Source organism: Procambarus clarkii, chromosome 49 (assembly GCF_040958095.1).
Source record: "Procambarus clarkii isolate CNS0578487 chromosome 49, FALCON_Pclarkii_2.0, whole genome shotgun sequence".
NCBI classification, from domain to species: domain Eukaryota; kingdom Metazoa; phylum Arthropoda; class Malacostraca; order Decapoda; family Cambaridae; genus Procambarus; species Procambarus clarkii.
The window spans coordinates 20,944,676-20,968,962 of NC_091198.1; the positions used below are offsets into that span (position 1 = coordinate 20,944,676).

Below are 24,287 nucleotides of genomic sequence, written 5' to 3' on the forward strand. Positions count from 1 at the left end.
GTCGTGTTGGTAACGTTGTCGTTCTGGGCCGGCTCGGCCCGCGGCCAGGGGTGCCAGATTGGGCTACAAGTAGCGAATTGGGCTACTTTTCAGAGCTCCCAAATTTGTAATTTCGCTACTTGCGACTTTTTGGGCTAGTTTAAAAGCAAGTTGGGCTATTAATATTAAGAAACTCAATGATGATTATTTATGCTTTAGTAATATACTGTGTACAAATTACAGCCGCGTCCAACAGCCTGATTGACTAGACCACTTACCCCAGGAGGCCTCGTCCAAGACCGGCCCCCTGGGGACATTGATCCTAGGAACCTTCGAAAGAAAAAGTAACCGCAAGGCAAGGTAATCCTCCCCAGAGGCCATAGATTTCCCAACCTTAATTGTCATTAATACTTCATCCCAAAAGCTACAACTGGTTCCACAGATCTTCTTCATTAAGGGGAGAAAGTTATCTAGAAATTTCCAGATTGATAAATGATTGGAAAGATCTCTTACAGTTAACACCTTTGTCAGGAAGACGATGGTTGGCAAGGAGCGGTAGTGTAAAGCGGCGATTAGGTCAGTGGGGTTCTCTAACAACTCATTACCAAATAGCGTTTTTCCTCTTGTGATAAATATGTTGCAAGGCAACTATTTTCAATGTACGCTGATCCCTCCAATAAGCTATATTTCACATGTCTCAAACCAATCCTAAATGATTTTGAAAAGATGAATTGACTTCATCAAAAAGATGAAGCAGATCAGTGTAGCCTTCACACTGTCTTAGACAACTTCACTCTTGGAATACTCAGAAGAATCGTGCATCCTCATCATGCAAAGCTTCATGTTAATTTGGACTACAATTCTATGTATCTGCCTCTGGAGAAAGTTGACTTTGGTTACGACTTTTCAACACTTCGGGCCACTAACAGACAAAACAATTTTATAACCCAGGAAAAGTTTCAAAATATTCAAGAAAGATGCGATAATTTGTTAATGAAAGCTTGCAAATAACTTCTTTCTCGTATTCTAAGTAATGTTGAAACTTTAAAAAAGGTGAAAAATCTGTTACCTGTCATATGCCTTAGCCACACATGGCCACCATTTTCAGAACTCCCATTAGTATTAGCTGACTAATCTAAGCTTAGCGAAATTGAAAGTCAGTGGCGCCTACTGTTAACCATTAACTGGTCCAACATTTGTGAGGGGCAAATTCCAACATCTGAATCGTCATTTTAGACCAAGACATTAACTGTCAAGAACACTGCTGGCGATCCCATACTGATTGACCTCGCCCAGTTTGCCTTGAAAATATACAGCTTGCCAATCAGTAATGCCCTGGTTGAACGGGTATTTTCGAGAGGACCGTCTGTGAAAACTAAACTGAGAAATCGAATGGGACTTGAGCTTTTGACATCAATCTTGAGAATTAAAACATATCTTGAAGAATATGTAACTGGTTGCTCGTCATTTGAACCACTCATGTCAATGCTTAAATATGAGTCTGCAATATACAAGAACGAGGTTGTGGATGCAGATCAAGATCTTGATAATCTTCAACTGTGAAGACGTGGAAGGACTCCACACCCATTAGGCTTCATACAGTAAATATTGATAAGTTATCCTATTATCATATTGATTAAATATATATATGCAGAGATAATATTAACAAAACAATTAAAACCCTTTTATATACTCTATATATCATAATATATTACTTTGAAACCCGTATTAGTCACTAAACAAAAAATTGGGCTACTCTTATTACAAATTCGCTACTTTTAGACCGTCAGCTCGCTACTTTCAGCAATTTGGCAACCCTGCCCGCGGCCAGTCAGTGTCGTCCAGACTCCCCAGAGAGGCGGACGTTGGACCTCCAGCTCTCGAGTTGTGTTGTATGTACATTAGTACACAATATACAAGGGTAATGCTGTTGTTATAGTGGCTCGGGCTACTGAGGTACGTCAGCTGTGGTTGTGTTGGGTATCTGAGGCTCGTAGGTGATTGTTATTGTTTATCTCGCTTCATGCAGGTCGGCGTTCAATCCCCGACTGTCCACAAGTGGTTGGGCACCATTCCTTTCCCTCCGTCCCATCCCAAATCATTATCCTGACCCCTTCCCAGAGCTTTATAGTCGTAATGGCTTGGCGCTTTCTCCTTATTTTATATTATATTGGGTTAGTGTACCACTGCGCCCCGGGTTGGCGCCTGGCGTCAGCCTGTCCCGGGTGTGGGCAGTTAATGTCTCTTAATGATTACCAGAGTTGTGTTAAAGTTCATTGTTATTATTAGAGTATTAATGATAAAGACTTTAGTTTATTATTGTACAGTGACCTGTTTTATGTCCTGGTAAACTGATGTTGTATGTGGGGGTTTTTCTACCACAGACGTGGCCAGACATTTACAATGCTAACCAGCATATATACATTTTCTTCTGTCCTCCATGGACAGGATTAGAGAAGTGTTAAACATATAGTTCAAGGGTTGTATGAGGTGATGACACACAACCCCCCCCCCCCACACAACTCTCCCACACCCACCACCCACCCCTACAGACAACTCCCACACCACGTGGGGCAGGAGGGTGTGGGTGTCCCCCAAGACAAGGACAATATAGAGGGTAGACATAGTCTCAGCTTGCCTACCCTGGTGAGATTTGAATAACACACAGCTGGGATAGGTGTTACGGCAACGGTGGAACGTAACCCAATAAACAGTCTCAACAGAAGCTAAGAAACGGGACGATTGGGACTCGTTCTAGTAGACATGTGAGAGCAGCAAATGCCGGGGTCAAGAGCTAGCACTCAACCCTACATGCACCTCCCCTCCCCCCTCACCTCACTCTCTCCTCTTACACTTGACGACATTGTGTTAACGACGAGTGACCTTTGACCCTGGAGCACAGGTCAGAGGTCACGGGCCACCGGTGTTGACCACTCACCCACCCCCACAACCCAGGTTGGCAAGCCCCTCCCCCTCCCACAACCCAGGTTGACAAGCCCTCCCCCCCCCTGAACCAGCTTTACGTTCATTCACAAGACGGTGTGAAGACGTTCATCCTCTAAGCCGATCACGTCTCAATTCACTGCCACAACTTCCTTTGTTCTGTAATGCGAGGATGGTGGCCTCGCCAACACTGGCGGGGGGGGGGGGGGCTCTCGCCAACACTGGCGGGGGGGGGGAGCCTCGCCAACTCTGGCGGGGGGGGGGAGGGGGCCTCGCCAACACTGGCCGGGGGGGGGGGTGGTGGCCCCTCCAACACTGGCGGGGGGGGGGGTGGGGGGGTGGCCCCTCCAACACTGGCGGGGGGGGGGGGTGGCCCCTCCAACACTGGCGGGGGGGGGGGACCTCGCCAACACTGGCAGGGGGGGGGGGGCCGGCCTCGCCAACACCGGCCGGGCCTCGTTATAATATTAATGACGTCACAGGTTTCAGCCCCCACCAGTCCGGGGGTAGAAATAGCCTAAGCTGCTCTATCTCTTTGAGATGTATTTTATCGACTCCATAAACGTACCTGAACCCTCTACTACAGTAGATGAATGACGCGCGTGTTTTGCGCGCGCACGCGGGCACGTTCAAATACTCAAAATAACGGCACATTGGGAGCCGGTCGGCCGAGCGGACAGCACGCTGGACCTGTGATCCTGTGGTCCTGGGTTCAATCCCAGGCGCCGGCGAGAAACAATGGGCAGAGTTTCTTTCACCCTATGCCTCTTACCTAGCAGTAAAATAGGTACCTGGGTGTTAGTCAGCTGTCACGGGCTGCTTCCTGGGGGTGGAGGCCTGGTCGAGGACCGGGCCGCGGGGACACTAAAAGCCCCGAAATCATCTCAAGATAACCTCAAGATAAGAAGAAGAGTGGTTACGGAGAGACCTCCCAGTGTGAACTGTCGTTGGTCTTCACCGATACATTTATTACCAAGGTTGGTATTACTGGGTGAGAGGTGCGTGGAGGAACGCCGGCTCCGGGCTCGCCATACACGCGCATACATGCGCATACATACGCATACACACGCACACTAACAACTTCCGGTGTGTCTCAACGCCAAGTAGACGCCTCAAGTAGGATCTACGACGATATTAAATCACATTTATGAACGTCACTAATTACTGCTTTAAGTCTACTTCTTTCTGTGAGAGTAGTTCTTCTTTGTCTCTACATGTGAGGGAAGTTACTCTGTGTCTCTACCTCTCTGTATTCACCTATTTGTGCTGCACGATCGAGCTCCTAGCTCTTTGACCCCGCCTTTCCACCCTTAGGTTGTCTAACGTTATCATTTTGTGGTAGTTGGCAGTGGGGGGGAAAAATCATAGCATGGGGAGGGGGGAGGATGTAAGTTCCCAGCGTAAATAGAAGGGAGTTCACAGCGTGGGGTGGGGGGGGGGGGGGGGCGTGATGTGGGGTGGGGGGGGGAGGCATGGGGTAGGGGGGGGGGAGGCGGTTGTCAACTGCGACGTCACTGACAAGTGAAGGAGACATCACGCCCAGACATCTGAGCATAAAGGCAGTAACGACGTCTCAGACCATCATGAGGTAGTGACAAGAGTGATGAGTTATGAAGATTAAGCTACCCAAGAGGTGGCACGGGCATGAATAACCCGTATAGGAGTGGTGGAGAAAATCAATATATAAGGTAAGAATATAGGGTGAAAGGCCACGGGAGACATCTCCCGTCACGCAGGGTGCATTCGCACCTCCACAGAACTCCAGTATGAGCTCTTGATACTGGTAATGGCTCAAAAGGGCCACCACTTACGGGCTATTCATGCCCGTGCCACCTTTTGGGTGGCTTAATCTTCATCAATCAATCAATCGGTGAAAGGCCCACGGGAGATATCTCCCGGCACGCAGGGTGCAGTCGCACCTCCACTGATCTCCAGATCATTGTTTAAGACTAAACTACAGGATAAGGATAATTTACTGACGACTATATAACATTCCTGGTGGAAGAGCAGCATAAGGTTATCTACAGAGGGTTCTGGGCGTTCTTCTACTCCCCGAGCCCGGCCCCAGGCCTGAGGCTTGACTTGTGATAACTTGGTCCACCAGGCTGTTGTTGCTTGGAGGGGCCTGCAGGCCCACATATTCACTACAACCTAGTTGGTCCAGCACTTTTTGCAAGAACTTTGAAGACTTGCTGTCCCATCTTGAGTACTGCTGGGTACTCACTTAACCTTTCAGAGCGGGAGAGATCTCTGAATTAGAGGGAATACAGAGAACATATACGGCACGCATAGACACGATAAAACACCTCAATTATTGGGACCGTCTCAAAGCTCTCAAAATGTTCTCTCTGGAAAGGAGACGAGAAAGGTATCAATAACATATACAAGGAAGATACTGGAGGGCCAGGTCCCAGAGTTGTACAGTAGAATAACAACAGTCTGGAGCCAAAGGTGCGGAAGGAAATGCAGACTAGAACCAGTGAGGAGTAGAGGTGCCATAGACACAACCAGAGAACACTGAACACCAGAGGTCCACAGGTGTTCAACACCCTCCCAGCAAGCATTAGAAATATTGCCGGTACAAAGGTGGATGTATTCAAGAGGCACTTGGACAGGTTCTTGCAAGAAGTGCCGGACCAACCAGGCTGTAGTGGGTATGTGGGCCTGCGGGCCGCTCCCAGCAACAGCCTAGTAGTTAACAGCCTAGTCAAGTTATCACAAGTCGAGCCTGGCCTCGGAGAGTAGAGCAACTCCAGAAACCCTCTACAGGTATGCCCAAGGTAACTTGTCCAAATGGCAAGGTTAAGTATATTCATTACATACAAAATTAAGATTTTGTAGAATTAAAAGACTAGACGAGTAATGAGCATTAGGCTATAGAGAAGTAGGAAGTATCCACGGAGGTATACCCGTGCCGGGCCGAGGTGGTGGCCGGCCGCTCTGGCACAATGGTCGGTAACACGATGATGGGCGCCGATACCTGATACCCGGGCGGCGGGCGGGCGGGCGGTGGTGGGCGTGCAGGGGGGCGGCGGCGGGCGGGCGGGGGGCGGCGGGCGGGCACCATCACCGCCCTGCACCACAGACCAACACACAATATATACAGGGAAAAGTATATAGGAATGAGGGAGGAAGCCAGACACGCAAACTGATGGTGCCGGTTGTAATTGTTGTTAGAGGAGGGGGGGTTATGATGTTGGGGGGGGGGAATATTGAGGGGGGGGGGGGGAATTATATAGCTAGTTGGGCAGGCCCACGGCCATTGACGAAGGAGAGATTATACGCCTCCCCCTCCCCCCCCCCCCTCTCTCTCTCTCTCTCTCTCTCTCTCTCGTGCGCCAGAGTTGCAGGAGATATAATAGTGTGTGTTGTGTGGTGTCAATAGTGTGTGTGTGGGGAGGGTGTCGTGACACACCAGGCAACAGTACTACACCCTCGTCACTACACTCTTGATAACTATCACCACTGGCTTGTCTTCTCTTGTTTGACTCTTACCGTTTCTTCCGCTCCCCACCCCAAGGCGCCAGCCAGCCAGCCAGCCACCCCAGCCAGCCAGCCACCCCAGCCAGCCAGCCACCCCAGCCAGCCAGCCACCCAAGCCAGCCACCCACCCTAGGGCTGCCAGCCAGCCAGCCACCCCAGCCAGCCAGCCACCCACCCACCCCAGCCAACCAGCCGTGCGTCAAGCCCAGGAAATGCTACACAATTTAGGTGAGGCTCCGTGACGTTCCAGCTGATGGGTCGCTATAACATCACCCCCCCCACACCCCACCACGCTTGTGTTGCTGGTGTTGTGTTGCTGGTGTGGTGTGGTATGGTGTTGCTTGTAGTGTCACGTGTGCTCATATGCTTGTCAACACTCCAAGCAACATGAGCACTGAATTCACAGCAGCAAAATCATTAATGTGTACAATTTACCAGATAAACTGCAAAATCTGTAGTTATTAACTATATAATAAACCCCCACTGTGGGAAGTGTGTGCAAAGTATATATATATATATATATATATTATATATATATATATATAAATATAAACGGGTGGCGTAGTTGACCAACTACGTGAACCCAACAACCACCACCACCCACTCTAACCCCCCCCCCCCCCACCACCACCAGCAACTCCAACAACCATCACCCCCCCCCAACAACCCCCCTCCCCCCACCACTACCAGCAACCAATACAAGCCTGCTATAAATGTTTCAGGCGACTGTCACCGCCAAAGGTCAAGGGTGCAGGCACTAGCTGACGGAGGCCTTGTTAAGGCTGATGTACCATGACCCGTGACTGGTTGACGGTCAGGTCGAGGACACTGCTTGGGTCACACTATAAGACCACAGACGCCTGTCCTCGACCGTCTCAAGACAGCGAGTGTCTCAAGTAATTATCAAAGGAATGTCCTCAGCCATACTGTCTACATAGAGTTGGCTAGCCTACATAGAGCTGGCTAGCCTACATAGAGCTGGCTAGCCTACATAGAGCTGGCTAGCCTACATTGAGCTGGCTAGCCTACATAGAGCTGGCTAGCCTACATAGAGCTGGCTAGTCTACATAGAGTTGGCTAGCCTACATAGAGCTGGCTAGCCTACATAGAGCTGGCTAGTCTACATAGAGCTGGCTAGCCTACATAGAGCTGGCTAGCCTACATAGAGCTGGCTAGCCTACATAGAGCTGGCTAGCCTACATAGAGCTGGCTAGCCTACATAGAGCTGGCTAGCCTACATAGAGCTGGCTAGCCTACATAGAGCTGGCTAGCCTACATAGAGCTGGCTAGCCTACATAGAGTTGGCTAGACTACATAGAGCTGGCTAGCCTGCATAGAGTTGGCTAGCCTACATAGAGCTGGCTAGCCTACATAGAGCTGGCTAGCCTACATAGAGCGAGCTAGCCTAGATTGACCTAATGTAGCCTATCATAGCCCACCTAGCCCGGTGTAGCCTGGAGCCAGCAGGGCTGGAGAGAGACTTGACACATAAGGAAACTCAAATGTTTCCGGGAATATGCGCTGAAGACGTGATCTTAACGCTATGTTCTTGTGACGTGATGCTGATCTGAGACGTGATGCTGATCTCCTGAGACGTGATGCTGATCTGTGACGTCATGCTGATCTGAGACGTGATGCTGATCTCCTGAGACGTGATACTGATCTCTTGAGACGTGATGCTGCCCTGAGACGTGTTGCTGCCCTCCTGAGACGTAATGCTGATCTCCTGAGACGTGATGCTGATTTGAGACGTGATGCTGATTTGAGACGTGATGCTGATCTCCTGAGACGTGATGCTGATCTCCTGAGACGTGATGCTGATCTCCTGAGACGTGATGCTGATCTCCTGAGACGTGATGCTGCCCACCTCAGACGTGATGCTGATCTCCTGAGACGTGATGCTGATCTGAGACGTGATGCTGCCCACCTCAGACGTGATGCTGCCCTCCTGAGACGTCACACCCACCACAGGCAGGAGGAACAACACTGGTACATAAGGACTATGAACCCAAACAAACACACAACTCCCACCAAAACATCTTAGAATTGACGGAAGCGCTTGAGTTTTAAGCTTAAGTGATGAATACACAACAAATGTAAACTCACCCCCGTCATTAGTGTAACTTCCTCACACATTGTATTCCATCATCACAACTCTAGCATGGCCAATGGAAATTTTGAATTCAGGTTGTTGAGTCTCGTGAATACATTTATCTTCAAGCTTGTACCAGCTTGGGCGCGTGAGGTCCGCTCAGACGGGCGGGAGCGCTATCAGGACCTCCGTACCCGACCACAGGCAAACGGGAACTGACGGTTAATCAGCTGAGCGACGCCGCCACGGTGCACCAACATATCGTACAGAGGCTATATTACTTTAAAAGTAAATACATTTTTTTAATGCATGCATTCCATTGTTACTTTGTATTATAAGTATGAATAATACACATACATATCAGCTGATATTTTAGAATATAAGCTAGAAATCTAGAAGATCATATTCCTTCTCTCAAGGAAGCGGCTTCCTGACCTGCTGCGCTGCCAACGCACGACTAGTCATCTCAGGAGACAAGGGGTAGATATACAAGTATACAGAGAGTGTATGATCTGGCGTTACTCATCCTAGTATACGTGGGTGAGTGAGTAATGACCACAGGCCCCCTCATGAGTGGTGAGGTCCGCGTTACTCACAACCCACTCAACACGGAGGACAATTTCCAGGAAACAATTTGGTGTAAACGATGACTAAGATGATTAGGAGCTCCAAGCTTCTTGTGAGGAGGTATGTGTCATGTTGGAGACATGCATGTGTCCCTCCTTGTCCCGTGTCACTCATGTGTTTGTCCCGTGTCACTCGTGTGTGTCCCCTTGTCCCGTGTCACTCGTGTGTTTGTCCCGTGTCACTCATGTGCCCCCCCCTCGTCCCGTGTCACTCATGTGTGTCTCCTTGTCCCGTGTCACTCATGTGTGTCTCCTTGTCCCGTGTCACTCATGTGTGTCTCCTTGTCCCGTGTCACTCATGTGCCCCCCCCCTCGTCCCGTGTCACTCATATGTGTGTCCCGTGTCACTCATGTGTGTCCCCTTGTCCCGTGTCACTCATGTGTCCCCCCCCCGTGTCACTCACCGAGTCCTGCTTCCTGCGGCGGAGGTTGAAGCACAGCACCTGGGCCCCAACCAGCACACTCTTCCTCTCCCGGCGCTCAAACTCCTCCCTCCTCTCCCACCTCTCCTTCCTCCTCTCCCAGCTCCTGAGACGGCGCTCCAGACTGGCCCTCCGCCGCTCGCTCTCCTCCTTCCACTTTTCCTCCGCAGAGCTGTGCTGGCTCAGCTCCTCGTCCTCCGTGTTCTCCAGGAGAGGCGTCTCCTTGAAGGCCAGCAGGGAGGCCTTGTCACTGTACTCTGCTCTCCAGGCCTTGTGTCTCCGTCCCATCGTCGCCGGGACCCGTCCGGTGGCCTGCGTGTGGCTTCTCTCACGTGTCTAATGTCACTCTTTATATTTAGAAAATGTCTCGTGTCTATTATCGTTAACAATGTCTTATTTCACTACTTTTGATTTACAGAATTTCAAATTCGTAACTTAATGTTAAAATATTAAAGATATTATCAGTTGGATGGCACTTCTACACCTGTTAGACATCTGAATATCCAACACTGAAGCAGTGTTGGTGACACTGTACTGACACTTATAAACTGGAGACTTCGGGTCAGCTTCACGAAGCAGTTACGGAAGCACTTACGAATCTGTACATCTTTTCTCAATCTTTGGCGGCTTTGTTTACAATTATTAAACAGTTAATGAGCTCCGAAGCACCAGGAGGCTGTTTATAACAATAACAAAAGTTGATTGACAAGTTTTCAGGCTTGTAAACTGTTTAATAAATGTAACCAAAGCCGTCAAAGATTGAGGAAAGATGTACAGGTTCGTAAGTGCTTGCGTAACTGCTTCGTGAATCTGGCCGCGATATAAACGTATCGAGCGAGTGAACTAGCAGCCGACCAAGTGAAACAGTGTGCGGGTTCCCACGGTGGGGCCCAGCACTTGTTGGGCGTGAGGGCCACCTGGGCCCCCGTCCTGAGCACAGCTGCTGAGCACAGCTGCTGAGCCTCTCACCATTCAGAGGGAGTGGAGGAGGGGCCAGCACACCGCCCTCTAGGATAGCTTCCCCATAGTCCCATAACCCTTCCACGGGTGGGTAGGGCAGAGGTGCCTACCCCGGCCAGAGGAACCCACCCCCGGCCAGGGGAACCCACCCCGGCCAGAGGAACCCACCCAGGCCAGAGGAACCCACCCAGGCCAGAGGAACCCACCCCGGCCAGAGGAACCCACCCCGGCCAGAGGTGCCCACCCCGGCCAGAGGAACCCTCCCCGGCCAGAGGAACCCACCCCGGCCAAAGGAACCCACCCCGGCCAGAGGTGCCCACCCCGGCCAGAGGAACCCACCCCGGCCAGAGGAACTCACCCCGGCCAGAGGAACCCACCCCGACCAGAGGAACCCACCCCGGCAGAGGTGCCCACCCCGGCCAGAGGAACCCACCCCGGCCAGAGGAACCCACCCCGGCCAGAAGAACCCACCCCGGCCAGAGGAACCCACCCCGGCCAGAGGAACCCACCCCGGCCAGAGGTGCCCACCCCGGCCAGAGGAACCCACCCCGGCCAAAGGAACCCACCCCCGGCCAGAGGAACCCACCCCGGCCAGAGGAACCCACCCAGGCCAGAGGAACCCACCCAGGCCAGAGGAACCCACCCCCGGCAAGAGGAACCCACCCCCGGCCAGAGGAACCCACCCCGGCCAGAGGAACCCACCCCGGCCAGAGGAACCCTCCCCGGCCAGAGGAACCCACCCCGGCCAGAGGAACCCACCCCGGCCAGAGGAACTCACCCCGGCCAGTAGAACCCACCCCGGCCAGAGGAACCCACCCCGGCCAGAGGAACCCACCCCGGCCAGAGGAACCCACCCCGGCAGCGGTGCCCACCCCGGCCAGAGGAACCCACCCCGGCCAGAGGAACCCACCCCGGCCAGAGGAACCCACCCCGGCCAGAAGAACCCACCCCGGCCAGAGGAACCCACCCCGGCCAGAGGAACCCACCCCGGCCAGAGGAACCCACCCCGGCCAGAGGAGCCCACCCCGGCCAGAGGAACCCACCCCGGCCAGAGGAGCCCACCCCGGCCAGAGGAACCCACCCCGGCCAGAGGAGCCCACCCCGGCCAGAGGAACCCACCCCGGCCAGAGGAACCCACCCGGCCAGAGGAATCCACCCCGGCCAGAGGAACCCACCCCGGCCAAAGGAACCCACCCCGGCCAGAGGAACCCACCCCGGCCAAAGGAACCCACCCCGGCCAGAGGAACCCACCCGGCCAGAGGAACCCACCCCGGCCAGAGGAACCCACCCCGGCCAGAGGAACCCACCCCGGCCAGAGGAACCCACCCCGGCCAGAGGAACCCACCCCGGCCCACCACCACGCACCACAGTCACCGCCGCACTACTGACAGGACCGTCCTCTATGGCTGTAATGGTCCCTCGCTAAACCGGCCCCTCCCTTAATCCGGCCCCTTTAACAACCCCCTCTTTATAACGACCACACTGCCGACCAGAATTACATAGTCACTATTAACTAAAGGTAATTACGATTACTCAATGACGAGGGCCAACTGGCCTGGAGAAGGCCCGAGGCCACCACACGAGGACGAGACGGGCTGGTTACAGCCTCTGGACGGGGGGTCGAACCTGGGGACTCACGGCAGGAAGTAGATTTTGTTTCCGGACGGAGCGGAAGGTCTAAAAAGGTGCTTTGTTGTTGTACTCACCTAATTGTACTCACCTTTTTGTGCTTGCGGGGGTTGAGCTCTGGCTCTTTGGTCCCGCCTCTCAACTGTCAATCAACTGGTGTACAGGTTCCTGAGCCTACTGGGCTCTATCATATCTACACTTGAAACTGTGTATGGAGTCAGCCTCCACCACATCACTGCCTAATGTATTCCATCCGTTAACTACTCTGACACTGAAAAAGTTCCTTCTCACGTCTCTGTGGCTCATGTGGGTACTAAGTTTCTACCTGTGTCCCCTTGTTCGCGTACCACCAGCGTTAAACAGTTTATCTTTATCTACCCTGTCAATTCTTCTGAGAATTTTGTAGGTTGTGATCATGTCTCCCCTTACTCTTCTGTCTTCCAGTGTCGTGAGGTGCATCTCATGCAGCCTTTCCTCGTAACTCATGCCTCTTAGTTCTGGGACTAGTCTAGTGGCATATCTCTGAACTTTTTCAAGCTTCGTCTTGTGCTTGACAAGGTACGGGCTCCATGCTGGGGCCGCATACTGCATGCTGGACTGGTCTTACATATGTGGTGTACAAGATTCTGAATGATTCCTTACACAGGTTTCTAAAGGCTGTTCTGATGTTAGCCAGTCTCGCATACGCCGCAGATGTTATTCTTTTTATGTGGGCTTCAGGAGACAGGTTTGGTGTGATATGAATTCCTAGATCTTTCTCTCTGTCCGTTTCATGAAGGACTTCATCTCCCATTCTGTATCCTGTGTCTGGCCTCCTGTTTCCACTGCCTAGTTTCATTACTTTACATTTACTCGGGTTGAACTTTAGTAGCCATTTGTTGGACCATTCATGCAGTCTGTCTAGGTCATCTTGTGGTCTCTTACTGTCTTCCTCCGTCTTAATCCTCCTCATAATTTTTGTATCATCAGCAAACATTGAGAGGAATGATTCTATACCCTCTGGAAGATCATTTACATACAGTATATCCGAAACAGTATAGATCCAAGGACTGAACCCTGCGGGACTCCACTGGTGACGTCTTGCCAATCTGAGACTTCACACCTCACAGTGACTCGTTGTCTTCTGTTACTTAGGTACTCCTTTATCCAATGGAGTACATCCTCTCTTTCACTCCAGCCTGCATCTCCTGTTTTCGCACTAGTCTCTGATGTGGTACTGTTTCAAAGGCTTTCTGGCAATCCAAAAATATGCAGTCTGCCCACCCCTTTCTTGTCTGATTCTTGTTGCCTGATCGTAGAATTCAATTAATCCTGTGAGGCAGGACTTGCCATCCCTGAAACCATGTTGGTGTTGTGACACAAAGTTCCTTCGCTCCAGATGTTCCACTAGCTTTTTTCGCACAATTTTCTCCATCAGCTTGCATGGTATGCAAGTTAGGGACACTGGCCTGTAGTTCAGTGCCTCCTGCCTATCCCCTTTCTTGTATATCGGGACTACGTTTGCCGCCTTCCAAATTTCTGGCAGTTCACCTGTTACCAGTGATTTGTTATACACCATGGAAAGTGGCAGGCACAGTGATTCTGCCCCTTCCTTTAGTATCCATGTTGATAGTCCATCCAGGCCTTATAGCCTTTGTCACATCCAACTCTACCAAAAGCTTCCTTACATCTCCACTGGTAATCTCAAATTCCTCTAGTGGTGCCTGGTTAATTATTCCTTCTCTTATGTCTGGAACTTCTCCTTGCTCTAATGTGAAGACTTCCTGGAATTTCATATTGAGTTCCTCGCACACTTCTTTGTCGTTTGTAGTGAATCCTTCTGCCCCTATCCTCAGTTTCATTACCTGTTCCTTCACTGTTGTGTTTCTCCTGATGTGGCTATGCAGCAATTTGGGTTGAGCCTTAGCCTTGCTTGCTATGTCGTTTTCACATTGCTCTTCTGCCTCTCTTCTCACCCTGACGTATTCATTCCTGGCTCTCTGGTAACCTTCTCTGCTCTCAAGTGTCCTGTTATTTCTAGAGTTTCTCCATGCTCTTTTACTGTGCTGCTTAGCTAGCTTACATCTCTGATTAAACCATGGGTTCCTCATCTGCATATCAGTTTTTATCTTTAGGGCCGGGATAAACTTTTCTGCTGCGTCCTTGCACTTCTGCGTGATGTATTCCATCATGTCTTGGGCCGTCTTGCCCCTGAGCTCTGATTCCCATGTTATATCCGTTAGGAATTTTCTTATCTCCTCGTAATTTCCCTTGCGGAATGCTAGCCTTTTGCTTTCAGTTCCCTTTCTCGAGTACTTTAGCCCTTCTTGGACCAGGTACTCAAACGTCAGTACACTGTGGCCGCTCATTCCTACTGGGGCCTCGAAGTCAATTTCCCTTATGTCGGAATCATTCAGAGTGAAGACTAGGTCGAGTCTCGCTGGTTCATCGTTTCCTCTCATCCTTGTGGGCTCCCTGTTGTGGCTGTTGGCTCCCTGTTGTGGCTGTTGGCTCCCTGTTGTGGCTGTTGACGGCTGTTATGGAGCTGTTGGCGGCTGTTGGCGGCTGTCACGGAGCTGTTGGCGGCTGTCATGGAGCTGGTGTGGACGCGGGTGTACACAGTATACCAGTAATGTGAAGGGACCATCACCTCCGCCCATCAAATAACGGAATAATATATTAACACCAGCAGGTGATACACCTGTAACCTAGACCAATTACAGCAACAATTACACCTGTAACCTAGACCAATTACAGCAACAATTACACCTGTAACCTAGACCAATTACAGCAACAATTACACCTGTAACCTAGACCAATTACAGCAACAATTACACCTGTAACCTAGACCAATTACAGCAACAATTACACCTGTAACCTAGACCAATTACAGCAACAATTACACCTGTAACCTAGACCAATTACAGCAACAATTACACCTGTAACCTAGACCAATTACAGCAACAATTACACCTGTAACCTAGACCAATTACAGCAACAATTACACCTGTAACCTAGACCAATTACAGCAACAATTACACCTGTAACCTAGACCAATTACAGCAACAATTACACCTGTAACCTAGACCAATTACATCAACAATTACACCTGTAACCTAGACCAATTACAGCAACAATTACACCTGTAACCTAGACCAATTACAGCAACAATTACACCTGTAACCTAGACCAATTACAGCAACAATTACACCTGTAACCTAGACCAATTACAGCAACAATTACACCTGTAACCTAGACCAATTACAGCAACAATTACACCTGTAACCTAGACCAATTACAGCAACAATTACACCTGTAACCTAGACCAATTACAGCAACAATTACACCTGTAACCTAGACCAATTACAGCAACAATTACACCTGTAACCTAGACCAATTACAGCAACAATTACACCTGTAACCTAGACCAATTACAGCAACAATTACACCTGTAACCTAGACCAATTACAGCAACAATTACACCTGTAACCTAGACCAATTACAGCAACAATTACACCTGTAACCTAGACCAATTACAGCAACAATTACACCTGTAACCTAGACCAATTACAGCAACAATTACACCTGTAACCTAGACCAATTACAGCAACAATTACACCTGTAACCTAGACCAATTACATCAACAATTACACCTGTAACCTAGACCAATTACAGCAACAATTACACCTGTAACCTAGACCAATTACAGCAACAATTACACCTGTAACCTAGACCAATTACAGCAACAATTACACCTGTAACCTAGACCAATTACAGCAACAATTACACCTGTAACCTAGACCAATTACAGCAACAATTACACCTGTAACCTAGACCAATTACAGCAACAATTACACCTGTAACCTAGACCAATTACAGCAACAATTACACCTGTAACCTAGACCAATTACAGCAACAATTACACCTGTAACCTAGACCAATTACAGCAACAATTACACCTGTAACCTAGACCAATTACAGCAACAATTACACCTGTAACCTAGACCAATTACAGCAACAATTACACCTGTAACCTAGACCAATTACAGCAACAATTACACCTGTAACCTAGACCAATTACAGCAACAATTACACCTGTAACCTAGACCAATTACAGCAACAATTACACCTGTAACCTAGACCAATTACAGCAACAATTACACCTGTAACCTAGACCAATTACAGCAACAATTACACCTGTAACCTAGACCAATTACAGCAACAATTACACCTGTAACCTAGACCAATTACAGCAACAATTACACCTGTAACCTAGACCAATTACAGCAACAATTACACCTGTAACCTAGACCAATTACAGCAACAATTACACCTGTAACCTAGACCAATTACAGCAACAATTACACCTGTAACCTAGACCAATTACAGCAGCAATTACACCTGTAACCTAGACCAATTACAGCAGCAATTACACCTGTAACCTAGACCAATTACAGCAACAATTACACCTGTAACCTAGACCAATTACAGCAACAATTACACCTGTAACCTAGACCAATTACAGCAACAATTACACCTGTAACCTAGACCAATTACAGCAACAATTACACCTGTAACCTAGACCAATTACAGCAACAATTACACCTGTAACCTAGACCAATTACAGCAACAATTACACCTGTAACCTAGACCAATTACAGCAACAATTACACCTGTAACCTAGACCAATTACAGCAACAATTACACCTGTAACCTAGACCAATTACAGCAACAATTACACCTGTAACCTAGACCAATTACAGCAACAATTACACCTGTAACCTAGACCAATTACAGCAACAATTACACCTGTAACCTAGACCAATTACAGCAACAATTACACCTGTAACCTAGACCAATTACAGCAACAATTACACCTGTAACCTAGACCAATTACAGCAACAATTACACCTGTAACCTAGACCAATTACAGCAACAATTACACCTGTAACCTAGACCAATTACAGCAACAATTACACCTGTAACCTAGACCAATTACAGCAACAATTACACCTGTAACCTAGACCAATTACAGCAACAATTACACCTGTAACCTAGACCAATCGACGTCTGAGCTCTTGGTCATCCCTGTATTGTACCTGTGTGTTGTGAAGGGAGGTGGCTTCCACGACTTCTCCTTTCCAGCAATAATATATTAACACCAACAGGTGATACACCTGTAACCTAGACCAATTACAGCAACAATTACACCTGTAACCTAGACCAATTACAGCAACAATTACACCTGTAACCTAGACCAATTACAGCAACAATTACACCTGTAACCTAGACCAATTACAGCAACAATTACACCTGTAACCTAGACCAATTACAGCAACAATTACACCTGTAACCTAGACCAATTACAGCAACAATTACACCTGTAACCTAGACCAATTACAGCAACAATTACACCTGTAACCTAGACCAATTACAGCAACAATTACACCTGTAACCTAGACCAATTACAGCAACAATTACACCTGTAACCTAGACCAATTACAGCAACAATTACACCTGTAACCTAGACCAATTACAGCAACAATTACACCTGTAACCTAGACCAATTACAGCAACAATTACACCTGTAACCTAGACCAATTACAGCAACAATTACACCTGTAACCTAGACCAATTACAGCAACAATTACACCTGTAACCTAGACCAATTACAGCAACAATTACACCTGTAACCTAGACCAATTACAGCAACAATTACACCTGTAACCTAGACCAATTACAGCAACAATTACACCTGTAACCTAGACCAATTACAGCAACAATTACACCTGTAACCTAGACCAATTACAGCAACAATTACACCTGTAACCTAGACCAATTACAGCAACAATTACACCTGTAACCTAGACCAATTACAGCAACAATTACACCTGTAACCTAGACCAATTACAGCAACAATTACACCTGTAACCTAGACCAATTACAGCAACAATTACACCTGTAACCTAGACCAATTACAGCAACAATTACACCTGTAACCTAGACCAATTACAGCAACAATTACACCTGTAACCTAGACCAATTACAGCAACAATTACACCTGTAACCTAGACCAATTACAGCAACAATTACACCTGTAACCTAGACCAATTACAGCAACAATTACACCTGTAACCTAGACCAATTACAGCAACAATTACACCTGTAACCTAGACCAATTACAGCAACAATTACACCTGTAACCTAGACCAATTACAGCAACAATTACACCTGTAACCTAGACCAATTACAGCAACAATTACACCTGTAACCTAGACCAATTACAGCAACAATTACACCTGTAACCTAGACCAATTACAGCAACAATTACACCTGTAACCTAGACCAATTACAGCAACAATTACACCTGTAACCTAGACCAATTACAGCAACAATTACACCTGTAACCTAGACCAATTACAGCAACAATTACACCTGTAACCTAGACCAATTACAGCAACAATTACACCTGTAACCTAGACCAATTACAGCAACAATTACACCTGTAACCTAGACCAATTACAGCAACAATTACACCTGTAACCTAGACCAATTACAGCAACAATTACACCTGTAACCTAGACCAATTACAGCAACAATTACACCTGTAACCTAGACCAATTACAGCAACAATTACACCTGTAACCTAGACCAATTACAGCAACAATTACACCTGTAACCTAGACCAATTACAGCAACAATTACACCTGTAACCTAGACCAATTACAGCAACAATTACACCTGTAACCTAGACCAATTACAGCAACAATTACACCTGTAACCTAGACCAATTACAGCAACAATTACACCTGTAACCTAGACCAATTACAGCAACAATTACACCTGTAACCTAGACCAATTACAGCAACAATTACACCTGTAACCTAGACCAATTACAGCAACAATTACACCTGTAACCTAGACCAATTACAGCAACAATTACACCTGTAACCTAGACCAATTACAGCAACAATTACACCTGTAACCTAGACCAATTACAGCAACAATTACACCTGTAACCTAGACCAATCGACGTCTGAGCTCTTGGTCATCCCTGTATTGTACCTGTGTGTTGTGAAGGGAGGTGGCTTCCACGACTTCTCCTTTCCAGCAATTTTTCATAGTTGAGAAAGTGTGTAGAGTACGACTATGTCCCCCCCCCCCCTGTACGTCACGTGGTGGAGGTCGTAAGTGATCAGCTGGGTTGTGGAGGAGGTCGTAAGTGATCAGCTGGGTTGTGGTGGAGGTCGTAAGTGATCAGCTGGGTTGTGGAGGAGGTCGTAAGTGATCAGCTGGGTTGTGGTGGAGGTCGTAAGTGATCAGCTGGGTTGTGGAGGAGGTCGTAAGTGATCAGCTGGGCCGAACACGCCACAATGGTTAGATAAGCAGCGGTGGTTCGGCTGTCACGACCCCCATTAGCTGGGCTCTCACACACACAATACCCTCCAGCTGTTATTTGGCTGGAAGAGGACGGTGGAAGAGGACGGTGGAAGGGGGCGGTGAGAAGGGACAGGTCTGGTGCCTACTCCAGTGTCAGATGGTGTATTGAACCACCACGTGTCCACCAGATCAAGTGTCTCCACAGCCCCCCATATTGTCCAACCCTCCCATACTGTCCAGCCCCCCCCCCCATACCGTCCAGCCCCCCCCCCCATACTCTCCAGCCCCCCATACTGTCCAGCCCCCCCGCCCCCATAATGTCCAGCCACCCATATTGTCTACAGTCATCAAGGATGTCTCTGTGTGCTCACCTACTTGAGCTTGTGAGAGTTGAGCCTCGGCTACTGGGCCCCATCTCTCGGGTTCAGAAGACCTTTGAATCAGTGATGTCTACAGTTGAAGCGCATCTTCACCGGCCAGAAGTAATCACAATAAACAAAAAATATTAAAATGTTTTTAAATTTCCTCATTTGAGCTAAATATATATATATATATATATATATATATATATATATATATATATATATATATTAATAAATATGACTACATTACCCATTATGGACGCATTACTTCGTCGTTACCTGCTTAGGATTTCGAGAGTTCTTCAACTATTGGTGAGAGAGTAAGGTTTACTTCATACTTTAGCCAGATATTTGAAGACGTGTATTGTTTCAAGCGTAAGTTTTACCTATATATGAACGAGTTTAATATGAACCGAGAACGGAACACTAGTCACCGTGGTGTAGTGGTAAGACACTCGCCTGGCGTTCCGCGAGCGCTTTGTCATGGGTTCGTATCCTGGCCGGGGAGGATTTACTGGGCACAAATCCTTAACTGTAGCCTCTGTTTAACTCAACAGTAAAATGTGTACTTGGTTGTAACAACGATTCTTCGCGGCGGGGATCGTATTCCAGGGACCTGCCCGAAACGCTACGCGTACTAGTGGCTCTACAAGAATGTAACAACTCTTGTATATATCTCAAAAAAAAAGTTATGGTGCATATAAGTATAGGAGCCGCCTCGTATGGGCCAATAGCCCCTTTGGAATTTCCCCTCATGCTTCTGTTCCCCAGACGGCAGTGAAAAACGAATTCGGAAAAAAATCTTCTGTATCCAGATACAAACTGCGAGCCGTGGAGCGGTAGGCCTATACCGCACCAACTCCGTCAAACGTTAAACCAAGTTCAAATATGTCAGAGGAATAGGCCTCTACCCCACCCCATCCAGGGGGTCACCCTAGGCCTGGCTGCTGCTCTTCTGACACTTGTGCTACAAGGGTACAAAGGTACCTGGTACAAGAGTAATGGGTACAAGGGTACCTGGTACAAGAGTAACGGGTACAAGGGTACCTGGTACAAGAGTAACGGGTACAAAGGTACCTGGTGCAAGAGTAATGGGTACAAGGGTACCTGGTACAAGAGTAACGGGTACAAGGGTACCTGGTACAAGAGTAACGGGTACAAGAGTAACGGGTACAAGGGTACCTGGTACAAGAGTAACGGGTACAAGGGTACCTGGTACAAGGGTAACGGGTACAAGGGTACCTGGTACAAGAGTAACGGGTACAAGGGTACCTGGTACAAGGGTAACGGGTACAAAGGTACCTGGTACAAGAGTAACGGGTACAAGGGTACCTGGTACAAGAGTAACGGGTACAAGGGTACCTGGTACAAGAGTAACGGGTACAAGGGTACCTGGTACAAGAGTAACGGGTACAAGGGTACCTGGTACAAGAGTAATGGGTACAAGGGTACCTGGTACAAGAGTACCTGGTCAGAGAGGCGTCTGCCAGGTCGAGACAAGTGTGAAGGACCTGGTCCACCACACTGAGAGGGAGCCAGGTCAACAAGATCAGGTCAGGGAGTGTTTCAAGCGCAGTTTAGACATGTATTATACGTTTGAGCGGATATATATATATACAGTAGCTACCTGGTATAGGCCAATAGCCCTTCTGTAATTTATTTTATTCATGTTCTTGTGTATTAACTAGTTAGTAGAGAGTGTGTAAAAGTGTTTATATTCAATACTCAAATAGAGTGAGCAGAGCGTCGCTCCTCCCACGATGAAGGCTCCCAAGCCACTGACAATTTAAATTCTGTCAGTAAAATCACTGGAAAGATTCGATAGTGGTGCCAGTTAGCAATTCTTGCTCGGAATAGTTGCCAAGCGACTCGCGGGAAACTGGTCCTTATATTCACCTCTCGCACGGTTCAATCTCCCTTACACACCACAACCGCATCTCTAAACAGGACACTCACCTCTATGCCCCTGGATCACAAAGCTCAGTCTCCCTCACACATGCAGGATACAATTCTACACCGTATACCGACCCTTGAGTCATACACCACAAGGTGTATTCTCGCCTACACACGTGCTCCACACAGGCCTAACCCCGTCAGTACACATGTGTATTCACTTTCACTTCACCGCGCACCAATCACGACGCAAATCACGATCACATCTGCGTTAAAACACGACACCTTCACTCAAGTCAAAAATTATCTTAGTGACGCAAAAACGAACACTTTAATATTCGTGTTTGTTAACGTGTATTGATAACGCTGTTTTGTTATATATAAACAAGTTCTTGGGCGGTGAGAGGCGAATACTAACGAACTATGAACCAGTGATTAGTGCGCCGAGTGGCCGGAAGTGGCGGCCATCCAGGTGTGACCGTGGGAACCTCAGGTGAACCACAGGTGAACCTCAGGTGAACCTCAGGTGAACCACAGGTGAACCTCAGGTGAACCACAGGTGAACCTCAGGTGACCGTACAGGTGAACCTCAGGTGACCGTACAGGTGAACCTCAGGTGACCGTACAGGTGAACCACAGGTAACCGTACAGGTGAACCTCAGGTGACCGTACAGGTGAACCTCAGGTGACCGTACAGGTGAACCTCAGGTGACCTACAGGTGAACCTCAGGTGACCATACAGGTGAACCACAGGTGAACCTCAGGTGACCGTACAGGTGAACCACAGGTGACCGTACAGGTGAACCACAGGTGACCGTACAGGGGAACCTCAGGTGACCGTACAGGTGAACCTCAGGTGACCGTACAGGTGAACCTCAGGTGACCGTACAGGTGAACCTCAGGTGACCGTACAGGTGAACCTCAGGTGTACCACAGGTGAACCTCAGGTGACCTACAGGTGAACCTCAGGTGACCATACAGGTGAACCACAGGTGAACCTCAGGTGACCGTACAGGTGAACCACAGGTGACCGTACAGGTGAACCTCAGGTGAACCTCAGGTGACCGCACAGGTGAACCACAGGTGACCGTACAGGTGAACCTCAGGTGACCGCACAGGTGAACCACAGGTGACCGTACAGGTGAACCTCAGGTGACCGCACAGGTGAACCACAGGTGACCGTACAGGTGAACCTCAGGTGACCGTACAGGTGAACCACAGGTGACCGTACAGGTGAACCACAGGTGACCGTACAGGTGAACCACAGGTGACCGTACAGGTGAACCACAGGTGACCGTACAGGTGAACCACAGGTGACCGTACAGGTGACCGTACAGGTGAACCACAGGTGACCGTACAGGTGAACCTCAGGTGACCGTACAGGTGAACCACAGGTGACCGTACAGGTGAACCAGAGGTGACCGTACAGGTGAACCTCAGGTGACCGTACAGGTGAACCTCAGGTGACCGTACAGGTGAACCTCAGGTGACCGTACAGGTGAACCTCAGGTGACCGCACAGGTGAACCACAGGTGACCGTACAGGTGAACCACAGGTGACCGTACAGGTGAACCACAGGTGACCGTACAGGTGAACCACAGGTGACCGTACAGGTGAACCACAGGTGACCGCACAGGTGAACCACAGGTGACCGTACAGGTGAACCTCAGGTGACCGTACAGGTGAACCTCAGGTGTACCACAGGTGAACCTCAGGTGACCTACAGGTGAACCTCAGGTGACCATACAGGTGAACCACAGGTGAACCTCAGGTGACCGTACAGGTGAACCACAGGTGACCGTACAGGTGAACCTCAGGTGAACCTCAGGTGACCGTACAGGTGAACCTCAGGTGACCGTACAGGTGAACCTCAGGTGACCGTACAGGTGAACCACAGGTGACCGTACAGGTGAACCACAGGTGACCGTACAGGTGACCGTACAGGTGAACCACAGGTGACCGTACAGGTGAACCACAGGTGACCGTACAGGTGAACCACAGGTGACCGCACAGGTGAACCACAGGTGACCGTACAGGTGAACCTCAGGTGACCGTACAGGTGAACCTCAGGTGTACCACAGGTGAACCTCAGGTGACCTACAGGTGAACCTCAGGTGACCATACAGGTGAACCTCAGGTGACCGTACAGGTGAACCACAGGTGACCGTACAGGTGAACCTCAGGTGAACCTCAGGTGACCGTACAGGTGAACCTCAGGTGACCGTACAGGTGAACCTCAGGTGACCGTACAGGTGAACCTCAGGTGACCGTACAGGTGAACCTCAGGTGTACCACAGATGAACCTCAGGTGACCTACAGGTGAACCTCAGGTGACCATACAGGTGAACCACAGGTGAACCTCAGGTGACCGTACAGGTGAACCACAGGTGAACCACAGGTGACCGTACAGGTGAACCTCAGGTGACCGTACAGGTGAACCTCAGGTGACCGCACAGGTGAACCACAGGTGACCATACAGGTGAACCTCAGGTGACCGTACAGGTGAACCACAGGTGACCGTACAGGTGAACCACAGGTG

At 49.0% G+C, this 24,287-nt stretch overlaps 1 protein-coding gene across 4 annotated transcripts in view; it reads right to left on the reverse strand.

Annotated features, from left to right (window-relative positions):
* LOC123763141 (leucine zipper putative tumor suppressor 3) overlaps positions 1-24,287 on the reverse strand; it is a 281,718-nt gene that overhangs the window by 19,224 nt on the left and 238,207 nt on the right. Inside the window, exon 1 of one of the 4 annotated variants that reach the window (XM_045750096.2) lies at positions 9,528-9,848. The exons of the other annotated variants lie outside the window; for them this stretch is intronic. Coding sequence (XP_045606052.1) covers positions 9,528-9,833 — 306 coding nt within the window. The 5' untranslated portion in view covers positions 9,834-9,848. Of the gene's footprint in view, positions 1-9,527; positions 9,849-24,287 lie in introns of those variants that run through there. 4 annotated transcript variants of the gene reach the window in all.